This window comes from Panthera pardus, unplaced genomic scaffold (genome assembly GCF_024362965.1).
Source record: "Panthera pardus isolate Hobbes unplaced genomic scaffold, ASM2436296v1 HiC_scaffold_10, whole genome shotgun sequence".
NCBI lineage: Eukaryota > Metazoa > Chordata > Mammalia > Carnivora > Felidae > Panthera > Panthera pardus.
Genome location: NW_026526655.1, coordinates 95,329,071 through 95,346,039, shown reverse-complemented (window position 1 = coordinate 95,346,039; position 16,969 = coordinate 95,329,071). Strand labels below are relative to the sequence as shown.

The following is a 16,969-nucleotide window of genomic DNA, read 5'->3' as shown; positions in this document are numbered from 1 at the left end:
TCTTTTCTCTCTTGTAAGATCTAACTCAAGGGGCACCTGGGTGGCTCAGTCGGTTAAGCATCCAACTTTGGCTCAGGTCATGATCTGGCAGTCTGTGAGTTCGAGCCCCAGGTCGGGTTTTGTGTTGACAGCTCAGAGCCTGGAGCCTGCTTCTGATTGGTTTCTCCCTCTCTCTCTCTGCCCCTCCCCTGCTCATTTTCTTTCTCTATCTCTCTCTTTCAAAAGTAAACATTAAAAAAGTAAATATATAAAATCTAACTTGAGTTGTAAATGTATCTACCAGCAATTTCTTTTTTCTTAAGTATAATGAATTGTCCATTCTACTACAGACCTTGAAAGTGAGCGTGACCTACTTGAGCCGTTGAGGGCCTTTGTTTTTATTCACATTGTGTGTGATTAAGCTGCAAAACCTTCTCAGGTCAAAGAATTTTACATCATTGGGAGGGGGCATGTCAAAAATCAAATCAGTTAATTTTGTATCTCCTCATTCCAGAAAGGTGATTTATAGGTCCCTCTCTGTGGAATACATTTTAACATTCCAAATTTCTAGCGTGGTTGGTCTTTTTCTGTTTTTCCTTCCTCTTCATTTTGTGGCCTGAAGATAGTGTGTTAAAAAGATTGGTTCTGTGAAAGGAGTTTGCCTTCAAATTGAAGGTTATTTGAGTAATGGTTTGGCCCCTCTATTGATTTTTGTGTGCCTACTGCCATGAACTCAGGTGGTTTTCAGTTCTTAGACGTGCTGTGGTGACTTGCGGACTATCCTTGGAAATGGGCGTGAGGAAGAGCTCCCCAGTGCCCAGGAGCCAGGCAGGGGTGGGAGTGGACAGTGCCACATCCTGCGTTCCTGCTCCCAGGGCAAATACAAAATCCTGTCCCAGGGAGGGCCCCCAGGGTCACAGTTAGAAAGGTATGGCCAAAGGAATGGGTGGGAAAAGGGAGCAGGCCGATGCAGGCCCTGAGGGTTCTGAGAACAGAAGAGTTGGTAAGAATGGACTAGAAGTCATCCACAGCAGGAAAGCGGTGGGCTCATGCTGGGGTCCAGCTTTCTTGGTAGGATGCCCTGCTAGGGGGTTAGACTCCTTAAACGGCCCCAGGTAAATCAGGCAGAAAACAAAATTAGGGATTAGGAGGTTGAGTTATTAGCCTTGAGCAAGATTTTCCCTGAGTGTTATTAATGACACTCTTATTTAGGAAAATGTTGCTCATTTGAAGGCTGTTTGTTTCAGTACTTAGAGTTATTGCCAGTACTGGCTTGCTTCCAATCTTGGTAATCCTCTGAGGTTTCAGGGGGAAAAAAAGTGTTTTTTTCTCCCCATGGAGAAATAGGTTTATGTATAATTTAATTATTTTGTTGGCCAGTCACCCTATCACTGTGTACAAAAACAGCAACCTTAAAACCCCACTATCTTCATTAGGTGTCAGGATGTTCATGATTGGTTTGTCCTCCATTACGAGTGAACATGTAGCAGAAAGATTCCTTGCTAAAAGCTACAATACACTGACTCCATATTCTGCACTTTCAGGGATGCCCTTGAAGCCTTGCAAAATATTACCCAGTGATTTAGAGTAACAAGAAGTGAGATGGATGATCAGTTTCAAAGAGGAATTAAAGTTTTGAATATTCTGTAGTGAAGTCATATTTCAGAAGATCACCTTGGACAGTATTTGCATCAGAGGGAGTTTTGGAAGGTTCTTTTTAGGACGGAAGAGTGAGGAGGGAATGTGTTCTCCTTTATCAGTATCTCGTCTCCCTAATCCTTCTCCTTTCGGTTGACTTTCTTTATTCATCGTCTTGTTTCATCTTTCCCTATTATGCTATTTGTGGGGAAATTTTTTATCCTGACGTGTTGCTGTGAACATTTTGTGACTGACTTAGTGTGAGGCTGACTTCAGATCTGTGCTCTGGTTGCTCGTCATCCTTCTTATATGAGGATGAAGCTCTCACAGTGGAAAATGCTAGCTGCGGTCCATTCGAAGCCTTCACGTTGCAAATATGCTTCTAGCAATGTTTTATTTAGTGCATTTACAAAAATTTAATTTGAATTAAATAATTCATTCTGCTCTAAGAATACAAGGTACAGATGTTTGCACTGCTGCTGGGACCAGCTGAGGCTTCATCTGCTTGCAGGCTGCTTTTCGGCTGATTTTGCCTCATTTTTCACATTTGTGGAGCTCCAGATATTGCTTCTCCTGGTGATATTGCTGTAAGGTCTCCGTAATTAGACACGGGCATCCAAGGCAAGCTAGTATTTTCGTATTTTATGAGTAGAAGCCCATTTCAGCTTTCCTCCTGGGGAGTCCTTTTGAGTCTCTGAAGTCATTCACAAATATGGTAGAGTCTAATTTTATGCCACAAGAAAAAAAAGAGAATATTGCTCTTTTCCTATCCAGGGATTCCACCCTCCCCCAAGCTTTGTTCCCCTCCACTTACTGCTTTCACTTCATTTGCAGCGGCAGATGGCTTTATGCAAATCACCCAGTTATTTTGGTCATAGTAAAAATCACCTTGCATTAAGAGCAATTTCTAGATTAGGGAAACTGCTGTGTTTATTTGAAAACACACCCAGGGCTGGAGGGCAGACCATCCCGACCGAGCCTGTGTCACTGATCTCCAAGGCAGTGGCCGTACGTGTACCTGCCTGCTCGCTGGCCCTCCGAGTGCCCCCTGCCCACTTGCTCTGTTCCTACAAGTCCATCTCACCAGAGAAAAATTGTAGAAAAAAATACTTTACATGGCTCTTTCTTAGCCATCTTTTAATAATCTCACTGCATATTTGTACGTGGGTAACGTGCCACCTTGGAATTGTATGGCCAGCAAGATTAGTCAGTGCAGTTCTCTTTTTTCTTTTATTAGAAATGGTGATTTTTGCCTACTTTTCTTCCATAACCTTTTTGAAGTAATTTCTGTAAAACCTTTTCCTCTTTCCCCCAACTCTCTCAACTTTTGTGCATTTGACAGAGCAGTCCATCTTCTAGAATGGCTCTCACAAGATTACTGAGGGTTTTTTTTTTTTTATCCTTTTTCCTGTGATCTCTTTCTCCAATAGTTTTTACCATCTTCTTCCTTGAGATGAGATAGTGTGCAGTGAACAGCCATAAAATGAGGGAAAGCCTTGATCAATTAGCCTTAAACGATCAGCTGCTTTCCTAATTCTGAGATAAAAGATTGAGCTCCGTGCCTAAAATGCCCTGCTGTTTCCTTTCCAGACATGCCACAGCAGATAATGAATCATTCCTGCCTTCCATTCTCATTCCCCTGCAATCTCAGTCTTGTCCCTTTCTGCTGTAAGACCCCCTCTCCTTCTGGTGGAGACACGTGAGGCTTACCCGGTGAAGGAATCAGTCGCTGTGAAGTACTTTGAAGGACAGATGTAAAGTGTGGACTGTGGGCTCCACAAGACCTTTGCTATTATTGTTTCGTCTGAGGGGGCACCTGTCTCTGTACTACTAGCTGAAATCATGAAAGTCTGACTGATAGTAGTAATAACCACTTAAATGTAGTGCTCCATGTGCCAGGAAGGGTGTGTGGTGCTTTGTTCGTACATGAATTCATTTCCAGGTGAACCAGCATACTTAATGTCTCCGATGTATTTTTCAGGTTGAAAACTGGTGTCCTCATTTACCTTGGAGAGCAAAAAATCCCTATGAAGAAGCTGATCATAATTCATTGGTGAGTTGGGTTGTTGGGAACTAGGCTTACAATGTGGTTCTGATGCTAAGTAATACGTGTGAAGTCTTCTAGAAATGCCAACTGTAACCTGAAATAATGGTAACCTGAAGAACTTGTATCCGCAGGCCTGTGCAAATTTGGATGGTCAAATCAGTTAAGCCGTAGTGTCTGTTTATTGAGCAATTATCTGAGGGTTCCTGAGTGATATGCTACCCATAGGAATAAGACCTGGTGCCAGATGTGGGGGCGCTGTGTGACCTAATGAAGGTGATGGTTGAAAACAATGTCCGCACCCGTGCGAATGCTGAATGACAGTCCGGTGGAAATGAATGTGGAAGCGATGATTTTAGCCTTCAGGGCTTAGGACGGGTCCAAAAAGAGACAGTGTCTTTAGAGCTGAATTCCAAATGATGAGTGAGTTCATAGTAGATCAGGGAGAGGAAGGTGTATCTGATGTGCAGTAGAAAGGTGCACGTGAAGGGTTGGTTTTCAGGGAGTAGAGCATGGTTCAGTGGACGAGGCCATAGGGGTTTGGATGAAGATGGTTTGGGGGAAGATGAGATTGAGAAGATCACGAGTGACTGTGAAAGGTTTTCTGTGCCACCCCAAAAGCTTAAGTCTTTATTCTTTAAACCAGGGATCAGCGGAGTTTTTCTGTAAAAGACCAGATGGTAGGGGCGCCTGGGTGGCTCAGTCGCTTAAGTGGCCGACTTCGGCTCAGGTCATGATCTCGCGGTCTGTGAGTTCTAGCCCTGCGTCGGGCTCTGTGCTGACAGCTCAGAGCCTGGAGCCTGCTTCAGATTCTGTGTCTCCCTCTCTCTGACCCTCCCCTGTTCATGCTGTGTCTCTCCCTGTCTCAAAAATAAATAAACGTTAAAAAAAAATTTTTTTTTTAAAAAGACCAGATGGTAAATATGTTCATCTTACCAGGCTGTAAGGTCTCTGTTGGAATGGCTTAGTTCTGACCTTGAGTGCAGAGGGCAGCATAGACAGGATATAAATGAGCAGGCATGGCCATGTTCCAGTGGAACTTTAGGTTACCAAAATAGGCAGCAAGGAGGATGAGGATCTGGCCCCCAAGCCACAGTTTGCTGACCCATGCTGTAGACCGTGAGAATCTTGGGAGATGGCTGGGTCAAGGAGGGATCAGGTGAGTTTTGAGAATGAAGTGTGATGACTCCTGAGAGAGGGAGTTAGCATGTTCTACATGTTAGATGAAATAAATACAAGTGTTACTGTTTTTCTGTTATTTCAGTCACTGGTTGTATCCAACTACATTAGAAAAATGTTCTTCCTGGCTTTTAAATTATTCTGTCCTGAATTTTAAATTTTATGTTTTTATTTTTAAATTTTTTTAAATGTTTATTTATTTTTGAGAGAGAGAGAGAGACAGAGTATGAGTGGGGGAGGGGCAGAGAGAGAGGGAGACACAGAATCTGAAGCAGGCTCCAGACTCTGAGCTGTCAGCACAGAGCCTGACGCAGGGCTCGAACTCACGGACCGTGAGACCATGACTTGAGCCGAAGTCGGATGCTTAACCGACTGAGCCACTCAGGTGCCTCCTGAATTTTAAATTTTATTTAGCTGTAGTAGGAAAATGGTATTCCTGGCTTTTAAAGTCCTTAGAAAATAATGAACTTTTGTTTGTTTGGGACTGGGACAAAACTGTAAGATGAGCATTTGTCCCCTGCTTAACTTTATGGACACAAGAAGGCTTTTTGGCACCCCCATAATGCCAACAAGCCTGTTATGAATTGATTTTACTTTTTCCTGGAGTCTGCTGCCTCTCAGTAAATCCAAGGGGTGATAAATTCAGGTGTGGAGAATTTCAAGGTACATCAAGCATACCATTTGTAAAAAAAAATAAAATAAAAAGGCATTGTAATATAACCCAGGGCTTTGCAATGACTGTGCTGCCTTTCTCAATTGCTAATTTTTTAATGATGTCCCTTACAGCATATCAGCAGTCAGGGGCCTTTAATTTGTAATCCTGGAGCCTTAAAGTAAAGCTGTGCAGCAGACAAGCCTCACTTTTGAAGCCCTATATTTAATTGACTATCTCTTTCAAGTTTTCAAATGTCACATCATGACAACTATTATGCTTTCTGACTTTTTATCTTCTGTTCATTTTTTATTAAATTTTTGTTTCTAGGCGGAAATCCGTACAGATTTTAATATTCTCTACAGCATGATGAAAAAGCATGAAGAATTCCGGTGGATGAGACTCCGGATCCGGCGAATGGCTGATGCATGGATCCAAGCAATCAAGTCCCTGGCAGAAAAGCAGAATCTTGAAAAGAGAAAGCGGAAGAAAGTGAGCTTCTGATTAATTCAGTTCAGTTAGATGCCAGTTTTCTTTTAAAATCGGATTTTGCTTGGAAACAAGACTAAGAGGAATGTCATGTCTCCAGTGATATTCCCTCAGGGTGAATCTGCTCAGTGTCTTGTACAGCCATTTTTGGGCTTTCCTCTCCCCAGTTAAAATAATCCTGCTTACCAGGGACCAGCACACATGTTTTTTGGGTGAAGCCAAGCAGGAATCTCTGCCTGTAAGATTTCCCTCTGAACCATCCTGACTGTCTCCTCCTATGGCATCAGGAGACTTAACCCTCTTGGCTCGACCCAGGTACAGCCTTGGAGAGCGGGCTGTTCCATTATAACAGCAGTCTCCTGTTTGGGGTATTTGTCAGTTCTGGGGTTTGGGCAACTGGTGAGTTCCACTGCTGCTACGTTGGGTTACAGTGGGCTTATGTTCCTGAGAGAGAGAGATGCTGTCAATTAAACTAGAGGCAGTTTGTTTGAAGTTCACCAAGACTTTATTCGAAAACCTCTGGAATAACCCTGAGCGTGAAGGATTTTATACCCTGTTAGTTATAGGTTCAGTGGCCTTGGCTTTAGATTAACTGTTCAGATGACAAACAGCAGAGCAAATTAAACAGTCTTTAGTATCCGCATATAAAAATTAATTAAAAATGACTTTGGTATTCCTAATTTGGCTAATTTGATATCCTCAAGAAAAGGAAATACAGATGAACTTGCGGAACCCCAAGTCATACTTTATTGCTTCCATTTAGATTCTTTGAGTTTATGAGACAGCCGTTCCAAATGTTCAGGTACCAAATAGTCCTCTGTAGAAGAGTATGAGATCCAAATTCCAGGTGAGCTGTGAGAAATAGAGTATTTTTATATAATCCTATGCAATAATCTCTAGGATATATTGTTGGAGGAATAAATATTAGGTGGAGAAATGTGAACATTATTTTTAAAAGAAGAATTGTATATATCTGTATACCTGCAAGTATACGTAAAGTTTTGTACATACGCACACATGACCTATATATAATATTACATTTATGCTTCCTCATATTGTTAAAAATAGAAGGATAAACCATGAAATTAAAAATAAAGGAGATGGATAATGGTGTTGGTTACACAACATTGTAGATGTATTTAATGCCACTCACCTATACACCTAAAAATTATTAAAACGTTAAATTTTGTGTTAGCATATGTTGTACCACAATAAAAAGGGTCAAATATGGGGAAAGAGGGACTAGCATGGAGGCATAGAAACTAGACTTATCTAAACACATCTTACTTTGTAGATTTGGTGCTAGAAGCATTTTACATGGTGTAAAACAAAATTTCACTACAAGAAAACCGTACCTAAAAATTACTAGGAAAAGAAAACATGAACTGACTACATACTCAGTTTTGCAGTAAACACACGGAGAAGGGCTGTTCTTAGTGACTAGAACACAGTCAGTCAGCATTTCTGAAGGAGTATCACAAAGGACCAAAAAACTGCAAAATATTTTAAGAGTTTTACTAATTGTGTAATTGGTGATGGTGTCGATATTCTAATAGTGAATCCTTTGAGCATATTAGAATAAAGCAAAATACTTAAGTTAGTATCCTTGAGAAGTGGGATTTTCAGTGTGGGAGAGAGGAAATAACATATGTAAGGTAATGTTATGTAAAGATCCTGTAATCCTGAGTTTGAAGGGGAAGTACCAGAATGAATTTATGATTTGTTTTATCCTGGAGGAGAAATAAATTTCCAGCTATGTCCATCGAAAAAGGCTATGGACACTGACAAACCAGAGTCCCCTAGGCTCCAGACCTTGAACTTTAGATATCATCTCCACTGGATGGTATAAGAGGTTCTTGGAAAAATTGTTGGTGAAGGTCTGAGATAGAAGTTGTACATGATGAGCTTGGGACACCTGTCATACCAGAGAGCAAAGTAACTCTCCAAGCCTACTAGAACTATGTCAGAAGAACTTAGAAGTCAACTTGAACAGCCTCCCATTGGCAAGAAGGGACAATGTGATAATCCATAAGGATTATAACTACGGTTTATTGAAACACATCAAATATACTTCTATCCATGATTTGATAATGACACCTTTAAAAAATTTCACTGATGGTCTTTAGAGTATGCTAAAGAGCAAATTGGTAATTTAAAAACCGGTAAGTGAAGGGCAAGAGTCACTTCACCAGGCTTTTTCTATGTAAACTGTACTTCAACAGAACCAAATAGTTGATGGAGAGGGGGATGTTTTAGCTAGTAAGTACAGAAGGAGTGATAGAATATGACCATTTTGTGACCCCTGTGGATTAATGCATCTAGTTAGTGATCATCAGTAGCTGCTAACATCACCAGAGACACACGATGTCCCCACTGACGGAAGTACACAGCACTACCGATGCAGTAGTATTGCCAGAAGCATCCAATGTGAGTTTGATCAGGCCTGCAGATCTAATTACTAATTTACTATAAATACAAGGGATGGAAGAGTCTGGTGTATAATCAGCAAAATCCAAAGTGTAAGAGACTCTACTGGAAATACTACCCAGTCCCTTGGACAAATAAATGACAACTCTCCCCACCCCCAAAGGATGGGGTTAAAGAAGCCTAAGACGTAAATGAGACAATTAACAGTTTATGTACTTTATTTGACTTCTGACTTAAAAACTGCCCTTGGGAGAAAAAAAAAAAAAAAGGAACAGTTGAGGAAGTATAAACATTAGCCGGAAAATGAATGATATCAAGGAATTAATAATTTTTTAGGGGTGATAGTGATGTTACCGTTATATTTTTAACTGAAGATTTTTTCCTTCTAGAGATACAAACTGAAATATTTGCAGATGAAAGGGTATCTTCTCTAGGATTTGCTTCACCATAAGCTATAGTGGTTGGGAGAAAATGAAGGGTATACATTAAATAAGATTTGCCATAAGTTAATAACTGTGAAATTTATGTGATGAGTATGTTGGAATTGACTACATTGTCATGTCTGATTTGGGATATGTTTGAAATTTTTTATGTTAAAACCTTAAAAATATCCCAACTGTGGGGAAAAAAAAAAACCCAATGTTGTTAAAACGATATTTTATTGCTCTGGCTTACTCTCCATTAATTCTGATTCTCCAAATATATCCTTATTTTTCAAAACAGATTGTCCATATCTCCTATTCATAGCCATAGAAAGGGCAGTAGTGACTTTATTTCCTTCCATTTTTGGGGTACTTTCTAGAAAAATGTTACGGCACATTATTTCATTAGAACGTAAACAATACTTTAGAATTGGTTGATTGCTTTTGGTGTGTTACTATGGAGTTTGTACTCGGTTCAGTAGGAATCAATATATGCCTCTCCTTTGTTTTGTTTTTTTCAGGTCCTTGTTCACCTGGGACTCCTGACTAAGGAATCTGGATTTAAGATAGCAGAGACAGCTTTCAGTGGTGGCCCTCTTGGTGAATTAGTTCAGTGGAGTGATTTAATTACATCTCTGTACTTACTGGGCCATGACATTAGGATTTCAGCTTCACTGGCTGAGCTCAAGGAGTAAGGAGATTACTTTTCAATTTTAAAATCAGAATACAAAAAAGAAATTGTAAACTCTTAAAGCCCTCTATTAGTGTGTAATTTCTTGTGGAGGAAAATGAAAGTGATAATTCACTAAACAGGAGATAAGAAGATTATTTTCAGGAGCTAAATACATACACTGTGAAAAAGATAATATGTTTTCATTGTAGCTGCAGGCTCCAGAGGCTTCATAAATGAATGCCAGAAAATTCAAACTAAGGAGCTTATTCTTTGCTATTACAGGTGCTTCCAACATGTGCACCACAAAACATTATTGACTTTCCTAATTCCCTGTCTCTTGCTGAAATTCATACCACTCCCTACTCAACTTCAAGCTTTCTAAATCTTAAAACAGAGCAGATTCCTTTTTTATAATTTAATTTGGGTAGAATGAGTTTCTTGAAAGCTCTGATTCCATCCTTTTTTTCAGTAAAGCCAACTTTCTAGTCTGACTCTGTTCACTCTACCTGGCTTTTCTGTTTCACTGAAACCTACTTCTGGCTTTAGCCCTCTCTTAATCTCTTTTTAGATTGACACAGCTGGCTAGGCAGGAATGCTTATAGCCCCCTTCACTCCTTTTGGATAGCTGCCCACGGAGACTTTCTACCCAGCAGCCAAGTGATTGTGTTGCAGTGTCAAATGTTCCAGATGAAATGCCTTGAAAGAACATTCTAGAGCTGGAAGGGTGTTAAAATATATCCCACCCTGCGTCTACTTTATTGTCCAGGATACTGATGCCCGGAGAGGCCACATGTGTTAGGTCCAAAGTCCACACACCTGATACGTGGCAGTGTTGAGGTGAAAGCAATAATATCAGCAAGATGATACAGTGTCATATTTTAAATGAGTTCTATATGCTAAAACCATGATAAGGGCATTAGTTAGTGCAGTGTCAACAGTTATGACAACTGGAATATTGATGATGACTGGTAACAGTCAACATTTGTCAAGCACCTACTGTGCATCAGATACTGAGCATTTCATGTATTCTATATTACTCAGCCCTTAGCACAAACTTTTGGAAATAAGTGCCATTGCTTTCTGCATTTCAAAGATGAGGAAACTGAGGTTTTCAAGGTCACGTGGAAAACATGTGAGAGAGCTAGGATTTGAGTTTTATCCTATGACTGTGTTCTTGACCACTGTACTACAATGCTTCTTTCGGATCTAGATCAACCTGAGATCTTCTGAACCCCTAAACACCACCCTTGTCCCTTCCACGTGCTGCCTCCTGCTTACTTTAAAACATGTTGTATACATGACCCATGAAGTAGATGCATTCGTACATTCAGTAGTTGTTCATTAGTGCTCTCTGTGGACTAGTTCTTGCTCTGAGATGTAAGGAGATGACCAGCATGTGTTCAAGGAAATGCCAGTCTTTTGGTAATCATAGCTAATATATTATATAATAATTACACTAATTGCACTGTGATTAGTACTAATTGAGGCATGAATGCTAGAATGTAAGCTAAGGGAGTGCAGAAACTCAATATTGCTCACTATGGTGTATGTGGCACCTAGAATAGTGCCTGGCACCCATTGGATGCTCGTGACTATTTACTGAGCAAATGAGAGATGGGGTGAATGAATGAATGAATGGGTGAATAAATGGAGAATGTGGGATCCCTAGGGACAAGTGCTTCCTAGGGAGATCAGAAAAGGCTTAAAAAGGGCCTACCAGGCAGAGACTTAATTTGTTGGTCAAGAAGTCTATAGAGGTCTTTAAGCATTGGTGATGGGACCAGATGTGTTTTATTTAAGAAGAGAATTATGGGCACAACATAGAGCAGCGGTTCCTGAATATGCCTGCACATTAGAATCACCTGGGGATCTTTATAGACTCCCAGAGCCCAGACTATGTCCCAGACTAATTAAATCACAATCTTTGGGGATAGGACACAGGCATGAGTATCTTGATGTCTCCAGGTAATGCCAATGTGCAGACAAGTTTGGGAACCCCTAAAGAGACAAGGTGGACCAGGAGTCTACCAACTCTGGCTCAGCGGGCCAAATGCAGTCCTCTGCCTGTTTTTGTTACTAAGTTTCCATGGGAACACAGCCACACAGATGGTTTGTTTATGTATTGCCTAAGACTGCTTTTATTCTATGAGGGCCGAGTTGAGGCAGAGAACATGTAGTCTGCAAAGATGAGAGGATTCACTACCTGGCTGTGTACAGAAGTATTTTCAAATTCTCGGGAAGAAATACACAGCCTCGTAAGGTCAGTAGGCCAGATGACAGGCAAAGGGTGCCTGAAGCAGTGTCAGTGTGGAGCTGCAGAGCAGAGCCCTCCTTTGAAGTAGGACCGCCATAATTCGGTGAAGGACAGTTATGCGGTGTGAGCAGGGATAAAAGGCACCAGTGATGGCTGATGTTTGGATGAATGGCAGTGTAGTTTGGTTAGCACTTTTTTCTCCCGCATCTGAAGTTGGCATACGATCAGGTACGTGGGTGCTCTCAATGCAAGGGTGGGTTTCTATGGATGGGTGAGGAGATGGGTGGATGGAAGAAAGGGTAGTGAAAAACCATAAACCATGGTGCCAGGTATGTAATACAGTCTACTTGGAAGGAAAATTTGACACAGAAAAAAAAATAGGAAACAATATAAGACAGTATAGAAGTTTATATTGTAGCATCTAGAAATGGACATTTAGGAGGTCAGTATGGTCTGGAGTAATGAGAACAGATTATGTGGGGGAAAGTGAGAGTCACAACTCAACGAGTATCTGATATACATTAGGCACTTTCTACTTAATGCCTCATGTAACCACCCAAAGAATCTCTGACAGGTTGCTATCTTACTGTCTTTTCTGTAACAAATCCTGTTTTGTGGTAGGTTGGGGTTTTTTGTTTGTTTGTTTGTTTTTGATGAGAAGGAAAGACCCAGAGAAGTTAGTGACTTGTCTGAAATCTCACAGCTGCTAGTGGATTTAGATAGTAGAGACAGATTCAGAACCAGCTCTTCCTTAGTTTCAAAGTGTGTGTGTGTGTGTGTGTGTGTGTGTGTGTGTGTGTGTGTGTGTGTGTGTGCGTGCGCCTCACCATTTGCTTTTGCCAGAGTCAGAATCTGGACTCTGGATAGGCCTTGATGAGTGGGTAGAATTTGGATAGGCAGCAGATTGGGACAGGCTATGCCATCCTCCCCAACAAAATTCTTGGGAGGTATATTTGGGTATTAATGTTGCTAAGTGTAGTTAGCTTGAAATAAATTATTTTTTTTATGTTTCCTCTCTTGTGCCCTTTTCCTAGAATAATGAAGAAGGTTGTAGGAAACCGATCTGGCTGCCCAACTGTAGGAGACAGAATCGTTGAGCTCATTTATATTGATATTGTGGGACTTGCTCAATTCAAGAAAACTCTTGGACCATCCTGGGTTCACTACCAGTAAGTGCTACATGCTGTCCTAAAGTTTATAGAGCTATTTTATTTTTTATTTTTTTTAACAAGGGTAACATGGTTACAGACAGAAAAAGCTTATCAAATATTATCTTTTGGATAGTGTGGAGCGGGTTTCTCATTCCTAATTGAAATTCAGATTTTCCACAGTGACTTTATACTTTCAAAGGCTATTCATTCTTTTCACTGATTTCTTTGAGAGAACAGAAAGGGTCCAACTTCCTCTTTACCTTCCCTGATGCTCAGCTTACCTCTCTCAGTGTGCCTACGCCATTCTCATTTGTTTAAGTAACAATTCGGATAAAACGTGGAAAATGTCACTTCTTGTGCTCCTCAGATTTGAGAGGATGACTCATTTCTCTTCGCCTTTCCCTCATCAGTTGTCATTTTTGGAAGAGAAAGCTGTGAATATGTTGTCTGAATGCTGGGGTCTTGCACTTTTTAGGACAAGACCCCTGCTGAGCATGACTTGAGTGCATGTCTTTATCACTTCAGAGAAGAACCCATTGTTCTCTGCAGTGTGGGAGTGGGGCCATGTTTTTTTGTTTGAAATGATTTTACATCGTGCACAAGCATGGCACTAAATAACAGTGAATTACATAATGAAGTTTACCAATTTTTCCATTTTCTTCCAATCTTTCTAAAAAAGGTTTAGTTTGATGCTACCATACCTCCAGCATGTCTTGTAACACTTACGTGCATTTTTAACAAAATGAGTGTAGCTGTAAGTTTCAGCCTCAGGCAAAGTATCCAGTTTGAATTTAATAATAATTTTTGAAGAAGCAAGCTTTTTTTGTTAGCTTCCACTTACTACAGCTGGTACTGACTTTTATTTATGGTCTCTCAAAGTTTACAATAAACGTAAATAAACATCATATTTTATTTAATGGTGTCAGTGGCACCTAAATTTGGTTAAAAAGCATGATGTTAGTACCACTTGACTGATAGTGAATGTTGATCTATAGTTTAAACCAAATTCCTAAGAAAACATTTGGAAAATCTTTCAATTAGCATGACTTAGAAATTCCTCCATGTGTTTCTTTTTTATTGTTTTTGGGTAAAGAGATGTTTTGATGTGTTCTTCTAACTTAACCAGTAATTGAATCCATAACGACTTGAACTAGGTCTGTTTCAGGTTAGTTTCTAGTTTAACATTATTTATTAACTTTAAGCTTATGTCAGATTGCAAGTCCTTTAGAAATTCAAAAGAAATAAAAAGTCAAAATAGTAGGAATCTTCTCCAAAACACAGTAGAGAAAACACCCATTTTCTGTAGAATTTTCTTGTCAGTAGCTGTAATTTTTCTCACTGGGCGGTGAAATACTCAGTGACAGAGGAAAGGGATTCATTGAGAAGAGATTGTGTATTTTTCATTTTGTTTTGGATATAGTTTCATGAGAAAGCAAAAGCAGAATCTTGGTTTGGGCCAGGATAACACTCTACCTTCCGCACCCCTTTTTTCCTGTTCTTTTTGGTTTTTTCCTTGAAACCTTCATACATCTCAGTTATGTTCTCATCACATTTGTTCTCAGTTATGTGGAAATAACCATCTTTCTTTCTGGTTAATAAGCCATGTAAGTAAATAATCATTTTTTTCCCCTTTTTAGCTTCAGTATTAAAAAAAAAAAAAAGAAAGAAAGAAAAGCAGAGCTCTTGTTCTCTGGCATTTAGCAAATGGCAGGCATCTGGTAGATGTGCAAAAGGAACAAGACCTTACGGGCATCTCTAGACTCACATATCCTCACCATTAAGAAGGGCTGTTGGGATGGAAAAGTGTCCTCAGTGGTAGTGTTTAGGTCAATTAAAAAGGACTGTTTCATTATTAAAATGGTTACCACTGATGGGTATTTGAAACTTGTTGGATGAGAAGGGACCATCTCAGAGGGGTTTTATGGAAGGGTGTAATATTTATCTTCCCTTTCTTTAATTAATTATCTACATTAGTGATACTAGCTGGCAGGAGGTCTGTTAGGACTTCGGCCCTGCGGTCTTTGCTATGTGATGAAGGTAAGATTTCATCCAAAGACCAAACAGGTCCTCTAGAAAGTTACTTGCCCATTTCTTTCCCTTTTGAAGATTAGATATTTTCAAGACTGTCTGAATTCATCTTTGTGGATGGTAGATGGTATGACTTCCCTTAAATCCATTAACTCTGATCTTTCATTTAGGAGCAAACCTTGAGTCCTGTTGATCTTGGAAAAATACTTTTTTTTTAATTTTTAATTTTTTTAATGTTTGTTTATTTTTGAGAGAGAGACAGAATGTGAGTGGGTTAGGGGCAGACAGAGAGAGAGGGAGACACAGAATTCGAAGCAGGCTCCAGGCTCTGAGCTGTCAGCACAGAGCCCAACGCGGGGCTCGAACCCACGAGCTATGAGATCATGACCTGAGCCAAAGTTGGACGCTCAACCGACTGAGCCACCCAGGCGTTCAGAAAAATATTTGTAAATTCTGTCCAGTTTATGTGAGGACCCAGGAAATTCAGTTAAACCTGTTTGCAATGCCTACATGCAACTAGTATACCTAGGGACTGAAAAACTCATAACTATTTTGCTTCATATGAGTTTTTAGCTGACATTGAGGACACACAGGAAAGTGAAACACAAATAGTACAAGATATACCAAGGGGTTTTTTTGCTTTATTTTAGAGAGAGAATGTGAGTGGGGGAGAGGGGTAGAGGGAAAGAAAGAATCCCAAGCAGGCTCCACGCTCAGTGAAGAGCTCAGTGAGGCTCGATCCCATGACCCTGGGATCATGACCTAAGCTGAAATCAAGACTTGAACATTCAACTGACTGAGCCAGCCAGGCGCCCCAAGATAAACCATATTTTACATCAAACTCCAAAGTAGAAAGTATGTCCTGCCAAGGAAGTTGTGAGCGTCCATCTTATAGTAGTGTGGCTTGCAGCTAAGAGAATGTTCCAGGAGTCATTTGGCATTACTGCAGCGATTCCTGTTAGAAGGAGGCCAGCTGCCTCGGGCAGCAAGGCAAATATCTTTTTAAGTCATCGGGCTGTTCCTGATGCTTCAAACACACAAAAGGCATTAGAGGAACTACATAAATATTAACAGCACAAACCCAGTTCCAAACACACAGCTGTAGAATGTGATCGAAGAAGGAAAACTATAATGTTAAAGCTTCTCTGCCGTACACAGAGATCATTCCCCTGCCTCTGGTTTATGAAACAAACCCAGGTCAGCTAAAAAAAATGGATGATTCCCAAATCAAAGCTTAAGTATAAGGATGTAGAATTGCCAGTTTCTCAGACATTCAATCATTCATTCTATGGCTTTCTGCTGGGAAGAAGCCAAACATCAATAGCACTGTGTCTAAGTCTGGGCTTGCAGGCATTAGGCTCCTACCAGTCCTCTTTACTCATCAGGTTCATCTTAATGATCCAAATTCACAATAAAACCAATAAAACACAAAGTTAAAATAACAAGCCAAAGCTAGAGAGGAATATACCCTGCTAGAGTCGATTGCAAATGAGTAGAAGTAGCCAAAGCCTTCAAGACAAAGGTTTCTCATGATAAGGGTGACCTGTTCCTCCCCACTGTGCCTGCACAGAGCACTGTAATCTTTGAGTCCCAGCCCTGGCCCTTCGACAGGAGCTGAGCAGCTCCATCTGTCAGTGTGTGTCCCTCTGTGTCCTACTCTTCTCCAACGATCTTCTACAGAGCAAGCACTGTCATCCCTGCTGTTTTCTGAATGATGCTATCTTTCACAGAAGAAAATGCACTGGTTTCAACCAGTGGCTTTTGTATCTTATTTAAAAAAATAAGTTAAAGGGTTAATTAATGTTAGAAGTTTAAATTTTAAAAAGGGATTTTTATATAAATTTTTTAATGTTTATTTTGAGAGAGAGAGAGAGAGAAAGCGAGCATGTGTGATGGAGCTTGTGGGAGGGGGAGAGAGAGAATCCCAAGTAGGCTCCATGCTGTCAGTGCAGAGCCCAATGCAGGGCTTGATCTCATAAACCATAAGATCATGATTGGAGCTGAAATCAATAGTTGGATGCTTAACCAACTGA

At 40.4% G+C, this 16,969-nt stretch overlaps 1 protein-coding gene across 6 annotated transcripts in view; it reads left to right on the top strand.

Moving 5' to 3' along the window:
* Positions 1-16,969, top strand: part of MGAT5 (alpha-1,6-mannosylglycoprotein 6-beta-N-acetylglucosaminyltransferase) — a 342,230-nt gene that overhangs the window by 209,278 nt on the left and 115,983 nt on the right. For all 6 annotated transcript variants that reach the window (XM_053909465.1, XM_019454374.2, XM_019454368.2 and 3 more), the window contains 4 exons: positions 3,599-3,670; positions 5,823-5,984; positions 9,352-9,521; positions 12,792-12,926. In XM_053909465.1, coding sequence (XP_053765440.1) covers positions 3,599-3,670; positions 5,823-5,984; positions 9,352-9,521; positions 12,792-12,926 — 539 coding nt within the window. The remainder of the gene's footprint in view (positions 1-3,598; positions 3,671-5,822; positions 5,985-9,351; positions 9,522-12,791; positions 12,927-16,969) is intronic.